At 42.8% G+C, this 20,109-nt stretch overlaps 1 protein-coding gene across 1 annotated transcript in view; it reads left to right on the top strand.

Moving 5' to 3' along the window:
- Positions 1-20,109, top strand: part of CCDC80 (coiled-coil domain containing 80) — a 42,782-nt gene that overhangs the window by 13,503 nt on the left and 9,170 nt on the right. The window contains exons 4-5 of the mRNA XM_049875926.1: positions 15,747-15,883; positions 17,814-17,962. Coding sequence (XP_049731883.1) covers positions 15,747-15,883; positions 17,814-17,962 — 286 coding nt within the window. The remainder of the gene's footprint in view (positions 1-15,746; positions 15,884-17,813; positions 17,963-20,109) is intronic.

Below are 20,109 nucleotides of genomic sequence, written 5' to 3'. Positions count from 1 at the left end.
GTGTGCAGAGTAGGCTGTGCTCTGACTCGTGACGACCCCGCGTGCGCAGAGTAGACTGTGCTCTGACTCGTGACGACCCCGCGTGCGCAGAGTAGACTGTGCTCTGACTCGTGACGACCCCGCGTGCGCAGAGTAGACTGTGCTCTGACTCGTGACGACCCCGCGTGTGCAGAGTAGACTGTGCTCTGACTCGTGACGACCCCGCGTGTGCAGAGTAGACTGTGCTCTGACTCGTGACGACCCCGCGTGTGCAGAGTAGACTGTGCTCTGACTCGTGACGACCCCGCGTGTGCAGAGTAGACTGTGCTCTGACTCGTGACGACCCCGCGTGTGCAGAGTAGACTGTGCTCTGACTCGTGACGACCCCGCGTGTGCAGAGTAGACTGTGCTCTGACTCGTGACGACCCCGCGTGTGCAGAGTAGACTGTGCTCTGACTCGTGACGACCCCGCGTGTGCAGAGTAGACTGTGCTCTGACTCGTGACGGCCCCGCGTGTGCAGAGTAGACTGTGCTCTGACTCGTGACGGCCCCGCGTGTGCAGAGTAGACTGTGCTCTGACTCGTGACGGCCCCGCGTGTGCAGAGTAGACTGTGCTCTGACTCGTGACGGCCCCGCGTGTGCAGAGTAGACTGTGCTCTGACTCGTGACGACCCCGCGTGTGCAGAGTAGACTGTGCTCTGACTCGTGACGACCCCGCGTGTGCAGAGTAGACTGTGCTCTGACTCGTGACGACCCCGCGTGTGCAGAGTAGACTGTGCTCTGACTCGTGACGACCCCGCGTGTGCAGAGTAGACTGTGCTCTGACTCGTGACGACCCCGCGTGTGCAGAGTAGACTGTGCTCTGACTCGTGACGACCCCGCGTGTGCAGAGTAGACTGTGCTCTGACTCGTGACAGCCCCGCGTGTGCAGAGTAGACTGTGCTCTGACTCGTGACAGCCCCGCGTGTGCAGAGTAGACTGTGCTCTGACTCGTGACAGCCCCGCGTGTGCAGAGTAGGCTGTGCTCTGACTCGTGACAGCCCCGCGTGTGCAGAGTAGGCTGTGCTCTGACTCGTGACGACCCCGCGTGTGCAGAGTAGGCTGTGCTCTGACTCGTGACGACCCCGCGTGTGCAGAGTAGACTGTGCTCTGACTCGTGACGACCCCGCGTGTGCAGAGTAGACTGTGCTCTGACTCGTGACGACCCCGCGTGTGCAGAGTAGACTGTGCTCTGACTCGTGACGACCCCGCGTGTGCAGAGTAGGCTGTGCTCTGACTCGTGACGACCCCGCGTGTGCAGAGTAGGCTGTGCTCTGACTCGTGACGACCCCGCGTGTGCAGAGTAGGCTGTGCTCTGACTCGTGACGACCCCGCGTGTGCAGAGTAGACTGTGCTCTGACTCGTGACAGCCCCGTGTGTGCAGAATAGACTGTGCTCTGACTCGTGACAGCCCTGCGTGTGCAGAGTAGACTGTGCTGCATAGGGTTTTCATGGCTGAGATCTTTCGGAAGCAGATCATCAGACCTTTCTTTTGAGGTGCCTCTGGCTGTTTCGACTCTATAGGGTCGCTAAGAGTCGGAATCGACTTGGCGCACTGGGTTGGGTTTTTTTTTTTTTTTTTGTCTGGCTGTTTCAAACTGCCACCCTTTCAGCTAGTAGCCAAGTGCTTAGCCATTTGTTGCTACCCAGGAGCTCCTTCACAGGGACTAGAGCACTTAAAGTTGCAAAATACTTGTAATTATTTTCTCCTAATCACAGAATGTTGACCCATGAGCCCTCACAACTGCCTCCCAGGGTCAGGCTGCATTACTACTCCTGGTGAGAAAACTGAAACCCACGAGACTAACACTATGAAGCCAAAAATTCAGTGGTTCATGGGGATTCAAGCCGTTTGCTTTCTGGATTTTCAAATAGCAGCATGAGCCAGTGAGCTTAATTATAATCCAGATGTCTAAAGAGGAAGTAGATGTTCCATCCAGCACAGAGACCGGCGCTGGCTGGGGTTGGAAGCCATCCTTGACCAGGTGTTCCTAGTGTCAAATGCATTACCCACCAGCCCTTTCACAGAGTGAGAGAAGTTTGGAAAAATCATTATCTCTTCCACCTCAGCCTCTATATTTTCCTAGCTATTATAAGCATTTGGTGCTGCCTTGGCAAATTTTTCACATAATCCTGCCGTTTTCTGGATGTCTGGGTTGACAATGAGTTGCAGAGTTGCTGAGGTTTTCTGTTCTGCCTTATTGAAAAGCAGGTATGGTGATTTGGGTGTTTGTCTCAATGAGTGGCAGTCTGGACCAGGTCTGGAGGCCTTTCGTTTTGCTCATCGCTAATTCCTGCAAGGCCTTTCTTTCCTTGTGTCCTGTCCCACGTCAGCCTTATGGGAAAGGCTGCAGCGCTTTGAGCCAAGGCTGAGAGCAGCCATGGGAAAATAAGAATTGGTGTGAGCGTGGGCTCAGTCAACCAAACGCCAGCCTGGACCAATTTTCAGCTGGAAATCTATCAGATGGCCTTACTTTCTTTAAAAATAAATCAAGTGCCCTCTGCTTTTCCAGGCTTTTGCTGGGCCTTGAGAGTAGTGATCCACATCCAACTGCAGTGTTGGCTGTACTCACCAGCTGGCCCACCTTTCTCAGTATTTGGAACATCAGTGATGGACCTACAAAGACTAGGAAATTTACCTAAGATTTCAGGCATTTGCCTAAAGAAAGTTATGTATTCTCAGCAAATTCCCCTGAGAGACAGCCCATCTGGTTTGGCCCAAAAAAATAAAACCCATTGCCCTCGAGTCAATTCTGACTCATAGTGACCCTACAGGCAGAGTAGAACTGCCCCCATAGAGTGGATTCGAACTGCTGACCTTTGGGTTAGTAGCCATAGCACTTAACCACTATGTCACCAGGGTTTCCCTATACCACCAGGGTTTCCAGGATAGTGTATATTAAGTACAAGGGTTTAAAATGACATACCATATAAATACATTCTTAATTGTAGTGATATTTCAAATGTCGATCTAGGATGGGGTATTGGTGGGTGGGTGTGTGTGTGTGTGTGCATGTGTGTGTGTGTTAAGAGGATGGATTATAGACAAAGTTCTTTCTATAGACAGGAGGAAGTTGCTGGCTAAAGACACTTTATTGTAGAATAAAAAAAATGAAGCGAGAATGAAGTTAGCATTTCTTTCTTAGCAAAATATACAGATGAAAAATATTTTGATGCTGGTACTTGACCACCAATTTTGAGAGCTGGAACACACTTAGGACACCCTGGGGGCAAAGGGAACTCTTTGATAGCTTCTTGTGAAGGAAGGAGTTTGAGGGTAATTGATAAAAAACGGGTAGAGTAGTTGACAGAGATGGAATAAGGCAACAAGGAGAGGGGTTATTGATGTGCAAATTATATGAGTAAGGAGGAACTTATGGATTGAATTTTAAATAACCCTTATAAGTGAGAAGGATGGAATACGTTTTGACTATCAGTAACCTAAAATACTCTTTTCAGTCTTTGATCCCATTGAAGAGAATTGTTCTTTATGGACAAGCCTCAGAAGGATAAGGATCCATAACAATCTGAAAACGCTGCTTTCCCTCAGGAGTTTGTTGTTGTTCTTAGGTGCTGTTGAGTCAGTTCCAACTTATAACGACCCTATGTACAACAGAGCAAAATACTGCCCAGTTCTCTACCATCCTCACAATCATTGCTGTATTTGAACCCATTGTTACAGCCACTATGTCAATCCATCTCCTTGAGGGTCTTCCTCTTTTTCATGGACGCGCAAAAAAAAAAAATTTTTTTTTTTTTTTTCCTACTTTACAAAGCATAGTGTCCTTCTCCAGGTACTGGTCCCTCCTGATAACATGTCCAAAATAGGTGAGATGAAGTCTCGCCATCCTTGCTTCTAAGGGATTTTCTGGCTATACTTCTTCCAAGACAGATTTATTCATTCTTCTGGCAGTGCATGGTAAATTCAATATTCTTCGCCAACACCACAATTCAAAGGCATCAATTCTTCTTCAGTCTTCCCTATTCATTGCCCAGCTTTCACATGCATATGAGGTGATTGAAAATACCATGGCTTGGGTCAGGCATACATACCTTGGTCCTCAAAGTGACACCTTTGCTTTTTAACACTTTAAAGAAGCCTTTTGCAGCAGATTTACCCAGTGCAATACGTCATTTGATTTCTTGACTGCTGCTTCATTGGGCATTGATTGTAGATAGAAGTAAAATGAAATCCTTGACAACTCAATGTTTTCTCCATTTATCATGATGTTACTTATTGGTCCAGTAGTGAGGATTTTTGTTTTCTTTTGTTGAGGTGTAATCCATAGTGAGGGCTGTAGACTTTGATCTTCATCAGCAAGTGCTTCAAGTCCTCTTCCCGTCCATCAAGCAAGGCTGTGTCATCTGCATAACGCAGGCTGTTAGTAAGTCTTCCTCCAATCCTGACGCCGAATTCTTCTTCATATAGTCCAGCTTCTTGGATTATTTGCTCAGCATGCAGGTTGAATAAGTATGGTGAAAGGATATCTTTCCTGATTTTAAACCTTGCACTATCCTCTTGTTTTGCTCAAAAGTCCGCCTCTTGGTCTACGTACAGGTTCCACATAAGCACAATTAAGTGTTCTGGAATTCCCATTCCTCACAATGTTATCCATAGTTTGTCATGATCCTTCAGGAGCACTCTTGAAAAATTGACCCTTAGCCACCAATTCCTCCTTTCATCAGTGGTGACAATGCCTGGCAGCTGCCTTCTCTCGATCTTGACACCTGAGTTGGGAAGAGAGGCTGAGTAAGTGCTCAGATGTCCAGCCAGTGACTGCTCGCTCTGTTTATTCAGTCTTTGACGATCAATCATTCTGCATCCAGAGACTAGAGAACCTCTCCTAAAGTGTTCAGTCCTCCTATTCCATTGCCCTTGCTGCCTCTAATATCAAGAATATCAGCGCCAAGATCAGCCCCTGACAGTCAAGGCATGAAAAGTGCCTGATAATCAAATGCATGAAACAAGTGTTGGAATGATGTGGTGGAAGGCTGAGCTCTTCCAATTGCAAATATCAGAGAAGGTATCGTAAATCCCATCGAATTTTGAGAAGTGAGCTGATTTAATGGAGGGGCTGTTAAAATTGAATAAATTGTTTGATAGGTGATGACACTTAAAGATATGTTGGTTTTTTTATTTAAGTTTTTTGATAAATGATGTTTTCTAGTTTCAAAAGTCAAGCTATATAAAAAGGTATACACAGACTAGTCTTGCATTTGCTCACCTATTTACCTTGCAAATTTTCTGCCCCTGTATGTAATCTTTTATATGATTCCTTGTGTTCCTTATATTCCTTTAGTGTTTCTTTATGCAAATAGGAATAAATATAAATACTTATTGTCTTAGTCATCGAGTGCTGCTTTAACAGAAATACTAGAAGTGGGTGGTTTTAACAAAGAGAAATTTATTCTCTCACAGTCTAAGAGGCTAGAAGTCTGAATTCAGGGTGCCAGCTCCAGGGAAAGGCTTTCTCTCTCTTTTGCTCTGGAGGAAGGTCCTTGTCATCAATCTTCCCTGGTTGAAGAGCTTCTCAGTGCAGGAACCGCAGGCCCAAAGGATGTGCTATTCTCTTAGCTCTTGTTTCTTGGTGGTATGAGGTCCCCCTGTCTCTCTCCTCGCTTCTTTCTTTTATATCTCAAAAGAGATTGGTTTAAGATACAACCTAATCTTATAGATTGAGTCCTGCCTCACTAACATAACTGCCACTAATCCCATCTCATTAACATCATAGAGAGAGAATTTACAACACATCGGAAAATCACATCAGATGACAAAATAGTAGACAATTACACAATACTGGGAATCATGGCCTAGCCAAGTTGACAGATATTTTGGGGGGGACACAATTCAATCCATGACACCTATATTCCCCTTATATGTATTCAAAATCTTGTTATTGTTGTTAGCTGCCATCGAATTGATTCTGATTCATGGCGACCCCATGTGTGCAGAGTAGAACTGCTCCATAAGGTTTTCAAGGCTGTGATCTTTAGGAAGTTGATCACCAGGCCTGTCTTCTGAAGTGCCTCTGTGTGGGTTCGAATCATCAACCTTTCACTAGTAGTTGAGTGCTTAATTGTTTGTGCCCTCCAGGCACTCCATTTATACAAGGTATGCTATATTATGTACGCTGTTCTGCGCCTTACATTTCTTACTTAAAGTATTTCCTGGAGGTCTGTCTCTATCTGTTTCATTTTTTAATTAAGCCATTGTGAGATTGTACCATAGTTTATTTATCCAGTCCCTTGTTGATAGACCCTTGAGCTGTCTTCAGTATTTTAGTATTATAAGCAATTTCACAATTAATAATCTTGTAGGTATGTCACTCTATGTAACTGGGTGCATTTTTAATATAGTGTCTAGGAAGTAGAATTACTGGATCAAGTGGACAATGTATCTTGTTTGGGTATATTTTCAAATTTCTCTCCATATGAGCTGTACCATTTTATAATCCCATCAGCAAAGTATAAGAGTATCTATTTCCCCAAACCTCTCCAATAGAGTGTGTGATCAAACTTTTGACCAATCTTGATATGTGAAAAATGATATCTTAGTGTAGGGTTGTGTTGGTTTTCCCTTCCCTTTTTGTGAGTATGAATGAACATCTTTTTGTTTGTTTAAAAAGCATTTATATTTATTTTTAGTATCCTTTGCCCATTTTTCTATTGGGTCATTGGTCTTTTTCATCTCTTTTGGTAGGTACTCTATATAAACTGGAATGAAAATGCAGACTCCCATCCAAGACACTGACTCATTAGCTTGGGGACAGGGTCCAGGGATCTACATTTTAAAATATTGATCAGGTTATTCTGATTTTCAACTGGTTTGATCTGGAGCAGAAGGCTGGATCTAGGATAGAACTGGAATAGAGGTCTAGTGGTGCTGTTCAACATCTGATTTTAGAAGATTCTAAATGACAAAGAATTTAAAGTTCCTTGGTAAACCATGGAAAGTCAAGAAAGATCTGCAAATATATTATTTGGATAATTTTTAAAAACTTTTCAGGTTTGGTGGATTCACTCTGCAGGGCATGAAAGCATCTGGGCAGGATGAAGTCTTCACTGACTGACAGCTGTTTTCTCTAGGGGCCAAGCGAGAGCAGCAGCTTTGGGTTCAGGAACAGGCAGGTTACTCCACCTATGGATTCAATCCGATCACTCATCACACAGTGCTGTGGTAGGTAGGGGAATGACCCACTCATAAAATAGGAGTAAGAAGATCACATAGAGACAGTCATTTGAACTTACCGGTTTCTAACCAAAAGGAAGTAAGTTCCATAGCTGGAAGCAGAGTTATACTAACTGAAATAATCTACTATAGACTGCTCAGCAATTTCAGGAATATTCTTAAAATAAAAGCAATTCAGCTTTGCTAGAGTCTTTGCATCCAGGTTTACCCAAACACAACTGAGAGATTTTTTTTTCGTCTGTGCAGACTTCTTGAATTATGTATTCTTAATACATTACAAATATGTCTTATTAAAAAGACCTAATACATGAAACTGGAGCCCTGGTGGTGCCGTGGTTAACAGCTATGGCTGCTAACAAAAGGTCAACAGTTCGAATCAGTTCAAATCTACTAGCCATTCCTTGGAAACCCTATGGGGCTGTTCTGCTCTGTCCTATAGGGTTGCTAAGAGTTGAATTTGACTTTATGGCAATGGGTTTGGTTTTGGTTTTAATACATGAAAATCTAAATTTAGAAAATAAACATATGAGTGTTTTCTCAAATTGGAGGCAAATTGGGTTGTGCAAATGGTTAGCACGCTCGACTGCTAACTGAAAGGTTGGAGGTTCAGGTCCACCCAGAGGTGTCTCAGATGAAAATCAGCCACTGAAAAATCCTATGGAGCACAGTTCTACTGTGACACACATGGGGTCACCGTGCGTCAGAATAGACTCGACAGCAACTGGTAGTTTTTCTCAAATGGCAGTCAGACTGGCTGCATTGTGGGCTCACAGGGTCAAAGCAAAGTGTGAAGTTTCAATGGTAGGTTTTCTACATAGACCCAGATTTTTTCAGCTTCTTTACCTGGTAATTTTTCACATGGTATTTTTACTAGAGGAGAGTTTGTTTATGTGCCAGGAACTGTGCTAGACTGTGAGGATATGAAAGGGGACCAAGATTCAATCACTATTGTGCAGCCGTTCATACTTAGTGGGAAGATTAAAAAAAAAAAAAAACCCCGTTACGATCGAGTCGATTCCAACTCATAGTGACCCTATAGGACAGAGTAGAACTGCCCCACAGAGTTTCCAAGGAGCATCTGGTGGATTCAAACTCCCGAGCTTTTGGTTAGCAGCTGTAACACTTAACCACTATGCCCTGGTAGGAAGATAGGCATGTAAATAATCAGTGACAATACAAACTGATAAATATTATCACAGAAGAAGGCATGGTGTTTTCAATCGCCTCATACGCATGGAAAGCTGGGCAATGAATAAGGAAGACCAAAGAAGAATTTGAATTCTTTGAATTACAGTGTTGGTGAAGAATACTGATTATACCATGGACTGCCAGAAGAACAAACAAATCTGTCTTAGAAGAAGTACAGCCAGAATGCTCCTTAGAAGCAAGGATGTCAAGACTACATCTCACATACTTTGGACATGTTATCAGGAGGGACCAATCCCTGGAGAAGGACATCATGCTTGGTGAAGTAGAGGGTCAGCGAAAAAAAGGGAGACCCTCAATGAGATGGATTGGGCTGCAACAACAGGCTTAAGCATAACAACAATCATGAGGATGGCCCAGAACCGGCCTGTGTTTTTGTTCTGTTGTACGTAGGGTCACTATGAGTTGGAACCAACTCAACAACACCTAACAACAACAACAATTAGATTCAGTGTCGGTCAGTGCATTTATTGTCATTCTTGGACAGGTTCTCCTACTCAGCGTAAACATTCGTTTAGGATGCAATCATTTCTGTAGTCTGGGAATGCAGAATGTTTTGTCTAATATTTGGTCAAAACATTTCAGAAAATATTTTGCTTGAAAGGAGAAGCCAGACCATAAAATTAGTTTCTTGCTATATCCTAGTAGAACAACATTTGGCTTAAATCTTGGTCCTGGGTCCTCTCACCTTTTGAGAGTGAGGCATTTTGGTATAGTAGAGAGGGCACTGGACAGGAGCGAGACCATGTTGTCTGAGTTCTAACCCTCACTCTACTGTTAACTAGCAGTGTGAACTGAGCAAGTCATGCCCTTTCTTGAGATCTGTCATAGGCTGAGTTCCTTGGGCAATGGATTCTGAGATTTGTGTGCAGGAGGTTAATGAGAAGTGTGCTCAGGAACAATACCACAAAGTCCAGTACCGTTCCTTAGTTTTATCCTCAGTAAAGCGACTGGGTTGGGCCAGATAATGTCTGTATCAGTTACCTATTACCACAATAAGGCTGTGTGACAAAGACCTACAAACCTCAGTGCCATATAACAATAGACATTCGTTTAGTCACAAGTCTATGGGATTCCGCTGATCTGGGCTGGGCTGGGCTGGGCCAGGCTTTGCTTGTGCATCAGCAGTCAGCTGAATATTGGATCGGCAGTTCTGCTGATCTTAGCTGAGCTTGAACACATGTCTGGGGGTCAACTGGCTGTCAGCTAATCTAGGATAGCCTTGGCTGGGATGAGATTGGGGTCATTTCATTTGACTTATCCTCTAGCAGTGTACTGTGGATATGTTTTCCTATTCAATAGCAGAAGCAAGAGCAATTCCCAAAGTGCAGGCTCGTTTCTAGCCTCTGCTTGTGTCATTTGTGCTAACCTCTCTTGGCCAAAGCAAGTCACACAGATGAACTTAGAACCAAGAGTTGGGACAGCTCAACCCATTCATCATAGCAGGGAGCTGCAGAGTTACTGGGCAAATGGCGTAGGTATCTGGAAGAGTAAAGAATTTGGGCTTTTTTAAAAAAAATCTACTACCATATCCAACTTCCTTCCATCTCAGACATTCAATGGTTTTTGTGATTTCACACTAGGTAAATGCAGGGAGATGTGGGTCATAACAAATTGTGGATAACTTTGCGAAAAATGGGAATTCCAGAACACTTAATTGTACTCATGAGGAACATGTACATAGATCAAGAGGCAGTTGTTCGAACAGAATAAGGAGACAGTGCGTGGTTCAAAGTCAGGGAAGGTGTGTGTCAGGGTAGTATCCTTTCACCATACTTATTTAATCTGTATGCTGAGCAAATAATTGGAGAAGCTAGACTAAATGAAGAAGAACATAGCAACAGTATTGGAGGAAGTCTCATTAACAACCTGTGATATGCCGATGACACAACCTTGCTCACTGAAAGTGAAGAGGACTTGAAGCACTTCCTGATGAAGGTCAAAGATTACAGACTTCAGTATGGATTATACCTCAACATAAAGAAAACAAAAATCCTCACAACTGGACCAGTAAGTGACATCATGATAAACACAGAAAATATCGAAGTTAATAAGGATTTCATTTTACTTGGATCCACAATCAACACCAATGGAAGCAGCAGTCAAGAAATCAAAAGATGCGTTGCATTGGGCACATCTGCTGTAAAACACCTCTTTAAAGTGTTAAAAAGCAAAGATGTCACTTTAAGGACTAAGGTGCACCTGACCCAAGCAAGCCATGTTGTTTTCAATTGTTTCCTATGCATGCAAAAGCAGGGCAATGAATAAGGAAGGCTGAAGAAGAATTTATGCCTTTGAATTACCATGTTAGTGAAAAATATTGAACATACCACTGACTGCCAGAAGAACAAACAAATCTGTTTTGGAAGAAGTACAGCCAGAATTCTCCTTAGAAGCAAGGATGACAAGACATGTTATCAGGAGGGATCAGTCCCTGGAGAAGGATATCATGCTTGGTAAAGTAGAGGGTCAGTGAAAAAGATGAAGACCCTCAATGAGATGGATTGATACAGTGGCTGCAGCAGGGGGCTCCAGCATAACAGTGATCACATGGATAGTGCAGGACCGGGGAGTGTTTCGTTTTGTTGCACATAGGGTCGCTACCAGTCAGAACCAATTCCACAGCACCTAACAAGAACAGGTGGTCATAGTCTTATTTTGATTCTTACTAGGAACTTGAACTCCCTGAGGTCACAGATTGTGTCTTACTTATCTCTGAAACTAGTACCCAGCACAGGACCTGATCAGGTCAATGGTAGGTTTTGTTGAATAAACAAAAGCAGGAGTGAATGTGTATTGGGAATAGTAATTCCTAGGGGCAAGGTAAAATCTGGCTTGTAAAATCTTGGCACCACACATTAATTGTTGAGAAAATTTAAAAAATTCATTTTTAATGCATTTTTTTTATTATTGTTGTTGGAGTCCCTGAGTGGCACAAATGGTTGTGCTCGACTACTAGCCTGAAGGTTGGCAGTTCACACCCACCCAGAGGCACCTCAAAAGATAGGCCTGGTGGTCTACTTCCAAAAGATCACACCCTTGAAAACTCTATGGAGCAGTTCTACTCTGCTGGGGTCACCTTGAGTCTGGACTGACTTGATGGCAAATAAGAACAAAAACAAATAATTATTACTATTGTCATTATTATTAATAATTACGAAGTAAAATACAGGCATACCTCAGAGATTTTGTAGGTTCGATTCCAGACCACCACAATAAAGTGAATATGGCAATAAAGCAAGTCACAAGAATTTTGTGGTTTCCCAGTGCAAATAAAAGTTATGTTTACACTATACTGTAGTCAGTTAAGTGTGCAATAGCATTACGTCTAAAAAACTGTACGTGTCTTAATTAAAAAATACTTTATTGCTAAAAAATGCTAACCATCATCTGAGCCATCAGCTAGTCATAATCTTTTTGCTGGTGAAGGGTCTTGCCTCGATGTTGATGGCTGCTGACTGATTAAGGTAGTGGTCACTGAAGGTTGGGGTGACTGTAGCAATTTCTTAAAATAAGACAAAAATGAAGTTTGCTGCATCGATTGGCTCTTTCTTTCATGAAAGATTTCTCTGTAGCATGTGATGCTGTTTGATAGCATTTTACCCACAGCAGATCTTCTGTCAAAATTCCAGTCAGCCTTCTGAAACCCTGCTGCTGCTTCATCCATTAAGTTTATATAATATGCTAAATTCTTGTTGTTTTAACAATGTTCACAGCATCTTCACCAGGAGTAGATTCCATCTCAAGAAACCACTTTCTTTGCTCACCCATAAGATGCAGCTCCTCATTCGTTAAAGTTTGATCATGAGATTGCAATAATTCAGTCACATCTTCAGGCTCTACTTCTAATTCTAGTTCTTTTGCTATTTCCACCACATATGCTGTTACTTCCTCCACTGAAGTCTTCAACCCCTCAAAGTCATCCATGAAGGTTGGAATCACCTTCTTCCCAACTCCTGTTAATGTTGCTATTTTGGCCTTCTCCCATGAATCACAAATGTTCTTAATGACATCTAGAATGGTGAGTACTTCCCAGAAGGTTTTCAATTTACTTTGCTCAGATCCATCAGAGGAATTACTATCTATGGCAGCTATAGCCTTATGAAATGTATTTCTTAAATAATAAGACTTAAAAGTCAAAAATACTCCTTGATCCATGGGCTGCAGAATGGATGTTGTGTAGGCAGGTATGAAAACAACATTAATCTCCTTGTACATCTCCATCAGAGCTCTTGGGTGACCAGGTGCATTGTCAATGAGCAGTAATATTTTGAAAAGCATCTTTTTTTCTGAGCCGTAGGTCTCAACAGCAGGCTTAAATATTCAGTAAACCCTTGTTGTAAACAGATGTGCTGTCATCCAGGCTTTGTTGTTCCGTTTCTAGAGCACACGCAGAGTAAATTTAGCATCATTCTTAAGGGCCCTAGATTTTGGAATGGTAAATGAGTACTGACTTCAACTGAAGGTCACCTGCTGCATTAGCCCCTAAGAAGAGAATCAGTCTATCCTTTGAGGGTTTGAAGCCAAGCCTTGACTTCTCCTTTCTATCCAGGAAGGTCCTAGATGACATCTTCCAATAGAAGGCTTTTTTGCCTACGTTGAAAACTCTTGTTTAGCGTAGCCGCCTTCATCAATTATCTTCACTAGATCGTCTGGATAACTTGCTGCAGACCTTCTACATGAGCGCTCGCTGCTTTACCTTGGACTTTTATGTTATGGAGACGGCTTCTTTCCTTAAACCTCATGAACCAACCTCTGCTAACTTCCAAATTTTCTTCTGCAGTGTCCTCACCTCTGTCAGCCTTCATAGAATTGAAGAGAGTTAGGGTCTTCCTCTGGATTAGGCTTTGGCTTAAGGGAATGCTGAGGCTGGTTTGATCTTCTATCTAGGCCACTAGAACTTTTCTCCATATCAGCCATAACCCTGTTTTGCCTTTGTATCATTCATGTGTTCACTGGAGTAGCACTTTTAATTTCCTTCAAGAACTTTTTCTTTGCATTCACAACTTGGCTAACTGTTTGGTGCAAGAGGCCTAGCTTTCAGCCTGTCTTGGCTTTGACATGCTTTCCTCACTAAGCTTAATAATTTCTAGCTTTTGATTTAAAGTAAGAGACATGAGACTCTTCCTTTCACTTGAACAATTTTGAGGCCATTGTAGGCCTCTAAGTGGCCTAATTTCAATATTGTTATGTATCAAGGAACAGAGAGGCCTGAGGAGAGGAAGAGAGATGAGGATTGGCTGGTCGGTGGGACTCACACATTTATCACTTAAGTTTGCTGTCTACATGGGTACAGTTTGTGGCACCCCAAAACAATTAAAATAGTAACATCAAAGATCACTGATCACCAATCACCGTAAGAGATATAATAATAATGAAAAAAATTTAAATATTGTGAGAACGACCAAAATGTGACACAAAGACACAAATGAGCACACGCTGTTGGAAAAATGGCACTGATGGACTTGCTCAAAGTAGGGTTGCCACAAACCTTCAATTTGTAAAAAAACACAGTATCTGCAAATCGCAATAAAGTGAAGTACAATAAAACAAGGTATGCCTGTATGCTCCTTGTTAAAATGTAAAAAAAAAAAGTTATATAGACATGCATAAACAGTGAAGTTATCCACCGTGCCTCTCCTCACATCCCACTCCCCAGAGGCAAATTGTTAGCACCTGTTTGTCCTTCTAGACTTTTTAACTATATCCGTTGAGGAGCCCTGGTGGTGCAGTGGTTAAAAGCTTGGCTACTAACCGAAAAGCTGGCAGTTCAAACCCACGGCTGCTCCTTGGGAAACCTATGGGGCAGTTCTACTGTGTTCTACAGGGTGCCATGAGTTGGAATCAACTCGATGGCAACTGGTTTTTTTTTTTTTTTTGGTTTGTGTAATATTCTGCCACTTACTCTTTATGCTCAATGAGATGTCCTCAAAAACAAAACCAACATGAATCTAGAAATCCTTTCAAATTAATTTGTATTTTGTTAATGGCAGCAAAAATTTACATTAAAAAATAACAGTAGTTAGTATGTGTATGAGGCATGTCTTTTTCATTTTGCAGATAGTGGCTGGTCCTGGCGTAGTCTCTCTGGTCCCACGCCTTTGCACCACCTCCATGAAGCATAGTTACAACTTTGGGGAGGAAAACAAATTCTTTCCCTTCTCCTAATTTTCATCTCCTTGGGTGAAATCAAGCTCCTTGTTCCTATACTTTTAACAACCCTAATCGAAGAAACCAAAGTAATAGTTCAATTGCAATTGTCCCTTTTTTCTCAACCAAAGAGTACAGGTATTCAAGCCATAACCCCTGCATTGGCAAAATTGTGGTTGCTTCTGCTGTAGGACTATTCATTGGATAGTAGTGTTGACAAAAACTAACAGATTCCCTCAGGTAATATTTCTATTATCACGTATTTGCTAATATCATTTTTTCACACTTGTTTTTAATATATGAGATTACTTTGCAGATAAAAATTTACATAGGGTTGAGGGAAACACTGTGGCCTGTATAAAACCAAAAAACCAAACCCACTGCCATAGAGTCGATTCTGACTCCTAGTGACCCTGTATAAGAGGGAAGAAGTCAGTAAAGCTGTTCTGTCCTTCCTTGGCAATGTTAAAATACTTTCTAGACATAGGAGTTGTCACAAAAAGCCACAGCTACCTTCATTTTCATGCTTCCGAGGAACCCAGTGACACCTTCAGGAACCATTCTGAATTATAATGATTTATTTTAGGGCTTGATGAATGCAAAAATACAAAATGGTTAAAAGCTTCCATGAGTTCAGTAACACTTGACATGAAACTGCATTTGCTCACAAGATTTGCATCATAAACAGCTTTTGGAACCAAATGAACCTGGGATGAAGTTTGAACGTAGACTTTTTGTTTCTCTCTATAACAATGATATGATTTACTGAGTCCCAAAGTGAATCCTATAATAAAAAAGAGGTTCAGACACAGATTTTAGACTCAGAGTTATATTTCATAGAAACAGAACTTAACACAATCATCCGGGTCTAATTCTCTGGTGAGTTGGGGCAATGACAGCTTCCATGGGTGACTTGGCAGTCTTCTTCCAGGGATTACTCAGCAGCCTTCACTCTCGCTTTGCTCCTTCGGATTTCCTAAGACCAGGATGGGCAGAAATGGGGCCTATACTTATTTATTCACTTTAGAGTATTTTGATCAAACACAGTATCAGTCAAATGTGTAAAACTAATGAAGGTTGGTCAGATTAACACAGAACGGAGGCCTAGAGTCTCCACCTATTCATTCTTTACCAATTTCTGTCATGCCACACCCATATTTATTCACATTTCATTTGTCTTAAGATAATGAGAAACCGATGCGTGTGGTAGGTGATGAGGACTTGGTAGACCAGCATCTCATCAGCCAACTGAGGAAAGCATATGGAATGACGTACAATGATTTCTTCATGGTGCTGACAGACGTGGACCTGAGAGTTAAGGTACCATTCCTATTCTGGATAATGTTGTACCATTTCTTAGAATCGAGACTCTAAATTTTTTTTAGGTCATTAAGTCCATTAGACTCATAAGTAAGCTGCACAAATTATTTCATAAAATGGAAGGTTTTGAAATAACCCAAATATTTTAGGTTGTCCTACAGAATTTGTGGCCAGAAATGTGGTCTCAGCAAAGCTGAGGTTGGACTGACCTCCCATGGCCCAGCTACTTGACTCACACTAAATTCTTCTCTAATATCAATATCATGCATTCATCAGACTCATTGCACAACCATGATGTGTCAGGCCCTGGAAATAAAATGTGGAGTGTACTGGGCCTCTGTCTTTAAAAGAAAATTAGATTTAATATTGGTTATGCGTTGGAGGGTCTAGAAATTTACCTCTTATTCCAACATGGACAAAAACTGTAGGGTTTTATACCTACTTTCTCCCTATGTTTAGGGTTAACAACTCTGCAATGTAGTCAAAATAATAATAATAAAAATGGCTAACCTTATTGAATGCTTTTCTTGTGCCAGGCACTCTGCTTAACCATTTACAATCCTGATCTCAAGCCTCTAAGAGAAATACTAGTGTTATCTTTGTTTCTCAGAGGAAGAAACCGGCCCACCAGTGGTTAAGTAACTTGTCCAAACTCACTCAGGTAGTGTTGGACTTCAACTGTCGCAACCATTGTAGCATACTGATAGTAAACCACGCTTACATGAGGATCTTTAGGAAAAAGCCTGCCTGGGCTATAAGTAAGAGTAGTTGATTCAACTTGCTGTATTTTTCTGCATCCAGAGAGAATTCCCTGCATTGATTCATTTGGCATTTGTGTTGTGCTGTCTCTAATGTGAGATGTGTGACTAGATGATCTGCCAGCTAACCTTCTATGATTTGCTGAATTTCTATTGTAGACACAGCTCTAAGCCATGTCCACACTGCTCTCTGGCTTGTGCTTGGTATGCTTAGCCAGTCCCAAAATCCATCTTGGGTTGCTGTTGTCAGTCTAGACAGCTACGATCCAGGACACTGAACTTCATTGTCCTGACCTTGTTTCTGAAAAATGAGTAAGCAAATGTGACCTTATTTCGAGGGATGCTCACTCAGTAAAATCACCTTTGAGAATAATAAAGAATTCATGGAGACTCCTGAAGGCCACAGAATAGGTGGAATTTTCTCTGCTTGCTCAGGCCAGGTCCTCTAACATGTTACTCCACTTGGTTTCCTGTGTCAGACACGGGGTTTCTCACTTCCCCTCCAGTTGTGTAGTGACCAGGTCCCAGCTTAGTCCCAGAGGTAGGGAAGTGAATCTAGGATTTGTATGGTGAAGAAGGCATGGACCCTTTGCAATGAAAAGAGCACAGTTAAGAAGAAATCCTCATGAAAAGAAAAGTGACCATCATATCATGATTTCAGAACCTCAGAACATTAGCAGAGGCCATGACTGCAGTGGGGGCAATGGTGATTCACTGGTAGAATTCTTGTCTTCTGTGTGGGAGACTCAGGTTCGATTCCCTTCCAATGCTCCTCATTGCACTCACCACCCATTTGCATATGGAGGCTTGTGTGTTGCTATGAGGACGAGCAGATTTCAGCAGAGCTTCCAGGCCAACACGGACTAGGAAGAAAAGCCTGGTGATCTACATTTGAAAATCAGCCAATGAAAACCCTGTGGATCACAACCAATCATGGGGATGGCGCAGGACCAGGCAGTGTTTTGTTCTGGGATCGCCATGAGTCGGAGCGTGGGCTTCATGGCAGCTAACTAACCATTGTAGGAGAAAGCTTTTAGGTCAATGAGAACCCCGGCTTTGGTTTCTAAGATTTCTCCAGAGCTTCCCTGAGTTGTCCCAGTTTCTCTATTTTCTGAACAGAGGGGAAAAAAATCCACTTATACATCATATACTTTCTATTCTTTCTTAAACAGCAATACTATGAAGTGCCAATAGCAATGAAGTCTGTGTTCGATTTGATTGATACTTTCCAGTCTCGAATCAAAGACATGGAGAAGCAGAAGAAGGAGGGCATTGTTTGCAAGGAGGACAAGAAGCAGTCTCTGGAGAACTTTCTATCCAGGTATATTAACTTGGTAGGCTACGAGGAGGCAGAAGGGAATTTGTTCTGGGTGAGCTAATGAAAATACCACAGAAACAGAGCAGCGCATGTGTTTACAGAACAGTGACCTTCCCTGGAGAGAGGTCTGTCTTGGTTCCATGGCTTGCTGGCTGATGAGCTTAACCTTGTCCTGTTGGAGGTTGCTGTGATCGGGAAGCTGGTTGGGTTCAGTCCCAAGCTTGACTGTTCATTTGGTGACTTTAGATAGGCCTTTTTTTGCGGGGGAGAGGGGCCACGAATGCAGTATCCTGGCCTTCCTCAAGGGTTCATTTATTTAACTAGTGAATTTGGAGAGCTTGTATTCAGCATTTTAATTTTGCGTGTTTATTTCTTAGGCCCTTTCTAATTCCAGACAGGATTTAGCACACTGTGCTTGATTTCTGGCTTCCTTCCAGCACTGCAGGGAACACAAAAGGAGAAATCCTCTTGACCCGGCTCCCTGATTCCCTGGGAGTTCACTTCTTGAAAGCATTGTACAGAAACCTGGTGCCAGTGGGGGTGAGCATATCCACAGACCGCTGTAAAATAATCACTCTGCTTCCTCCCTCTCCATCCCTCCTCTAGGTTAGATCATAGTTCTATGGGGCCTCAGGGGCCCTAGGAGGTGCAAAGCTAGGGACATTCCACCCAGAACAAGTAAACTCATGGAGATGTCAGTGTAAATACCACTCAGACTACACTACAGGGCTGGGGGTTTCAGAGAAGGGGCGAGCATTTGCTGGGAGGCTCAGTGGTACATGGATATCGCTGCAGGCAGAACTTCCTTACGTGTGTCTATAAAAGTACATCCTTCAGATGTGAGTTAGAGAATCAAGAATTGTATGATTGTTGTTGTTAGGTGCTGTCAAGTCGGTTCCAACTCATAGCGACCCCTATGCACAACAGAACGAAACACTGCCCCGTCCTGCACCATCCTTACAATTGTTGTTATGCTTGAGCTCAATGTTGCAGCCACTGTGTCAATCCACCTCACTGAGGGTCTTCCTCTTTTCTGCTTTTGACCCTGTACTTTGCCAAGCGTGATGTCCTTCTCCAGGGACTGATCTGATCCCTCCTGACAACATGTCCAAAGTATGTAAGACGCAGTCTCGCCATCCTTGCCTCTAAGGAGCGTTCTGGCTGTACTTCTGAGACAGATTTGTTCGTTCTTTTGGCAGTCCATGGCATATTCAATATTCTTTGCCAACACCACAATTCAAAGTCATCAACTCTTCTTCGGTCTTCCTTATTCATTGTACAGCTTTCACATGCACATGATGCGATTGAAAATACCATGGCTTGGGTCAGGTGCACTTTAGTCTTCAAGGTGACATCTTTGCTTTTCCACAGTTTAAAGAGGTCCTTTGCAGCAGGTTTGCCCAATGCAATGCGGTTTTTGATTTCTTGACTGCTGCTTCCATGGCTGTTGATTGTGGATCCAAATTGTGTGATTACTATCGTATGATTTCTAAGGGGATAATTTGAATTCCTACAGGCTCCGAGGCTTGAGCCTTTTAGGAGAGAACATCATGATGGATGAAAAGCACAGACTTTTTCCTTGGTTTCAGGTTTGGTTCCGCGACTTAGGAGCTGTGTTAATCCTGTACTTCTCAATTCACCTGCCTTAAAAATTTCTCTCTTTGATTCTTAAAATATTGTAAAAGTGTCGTGGCTGAGGCCTCTGCCTGCCTCGCTTACCTTCACAAGGGGGAGAAGACAGGGTCTTTACTGGCATCTGCAGCCCAAAGCTGATTCCTAGGAGGGAGAGGTCAGGCATACCTCTACCCTTGACATTTTTACCATTCTGCTGTAAATTCCAAGACCTCAAGCTGGAGAATTAAGCGCTCTTTCAATCTGTAGTTGTCCCAAATCCTGGTGGATTCTAAAGAAGGAGGTGCTGAACTGATCGTTTATCTAAAATTACTTTTATTTTTAGTGAAGACACATGACGGTGTAAAGGAGCCTGGGAGACTTGCCTTCTAGACCAATTTCTCTAATTTTTCCTATTCTCACTGGGGCAAATCAGTTCAGCAGTCCAGGCCTAGGCGTGACAGGGTGTCTGACCTCCTCTAACTTCATGAGGGGGAAGGGGAGTCAAGATCAACAGCCCAAGGCTGATTCCCCTGAGG

This window comes from Elephas maximus, chromosome 1 (genome assembly GCF_024166365.1).
Source record: "Elephas maximus indicus isolate mEleMax1 chromosome 1, mEleMax1 primary haplotype, whole genome shotgun sequence".
Lineage (NCBI taxonomy): Eukaryota > Metazoa > Chordata > Mammalia > Proboscidea > Elephantidae > Elephas > Elephas maximus.
This window is presented reverse-complemented; position numbering and strand designations above follow the sequence as displayed.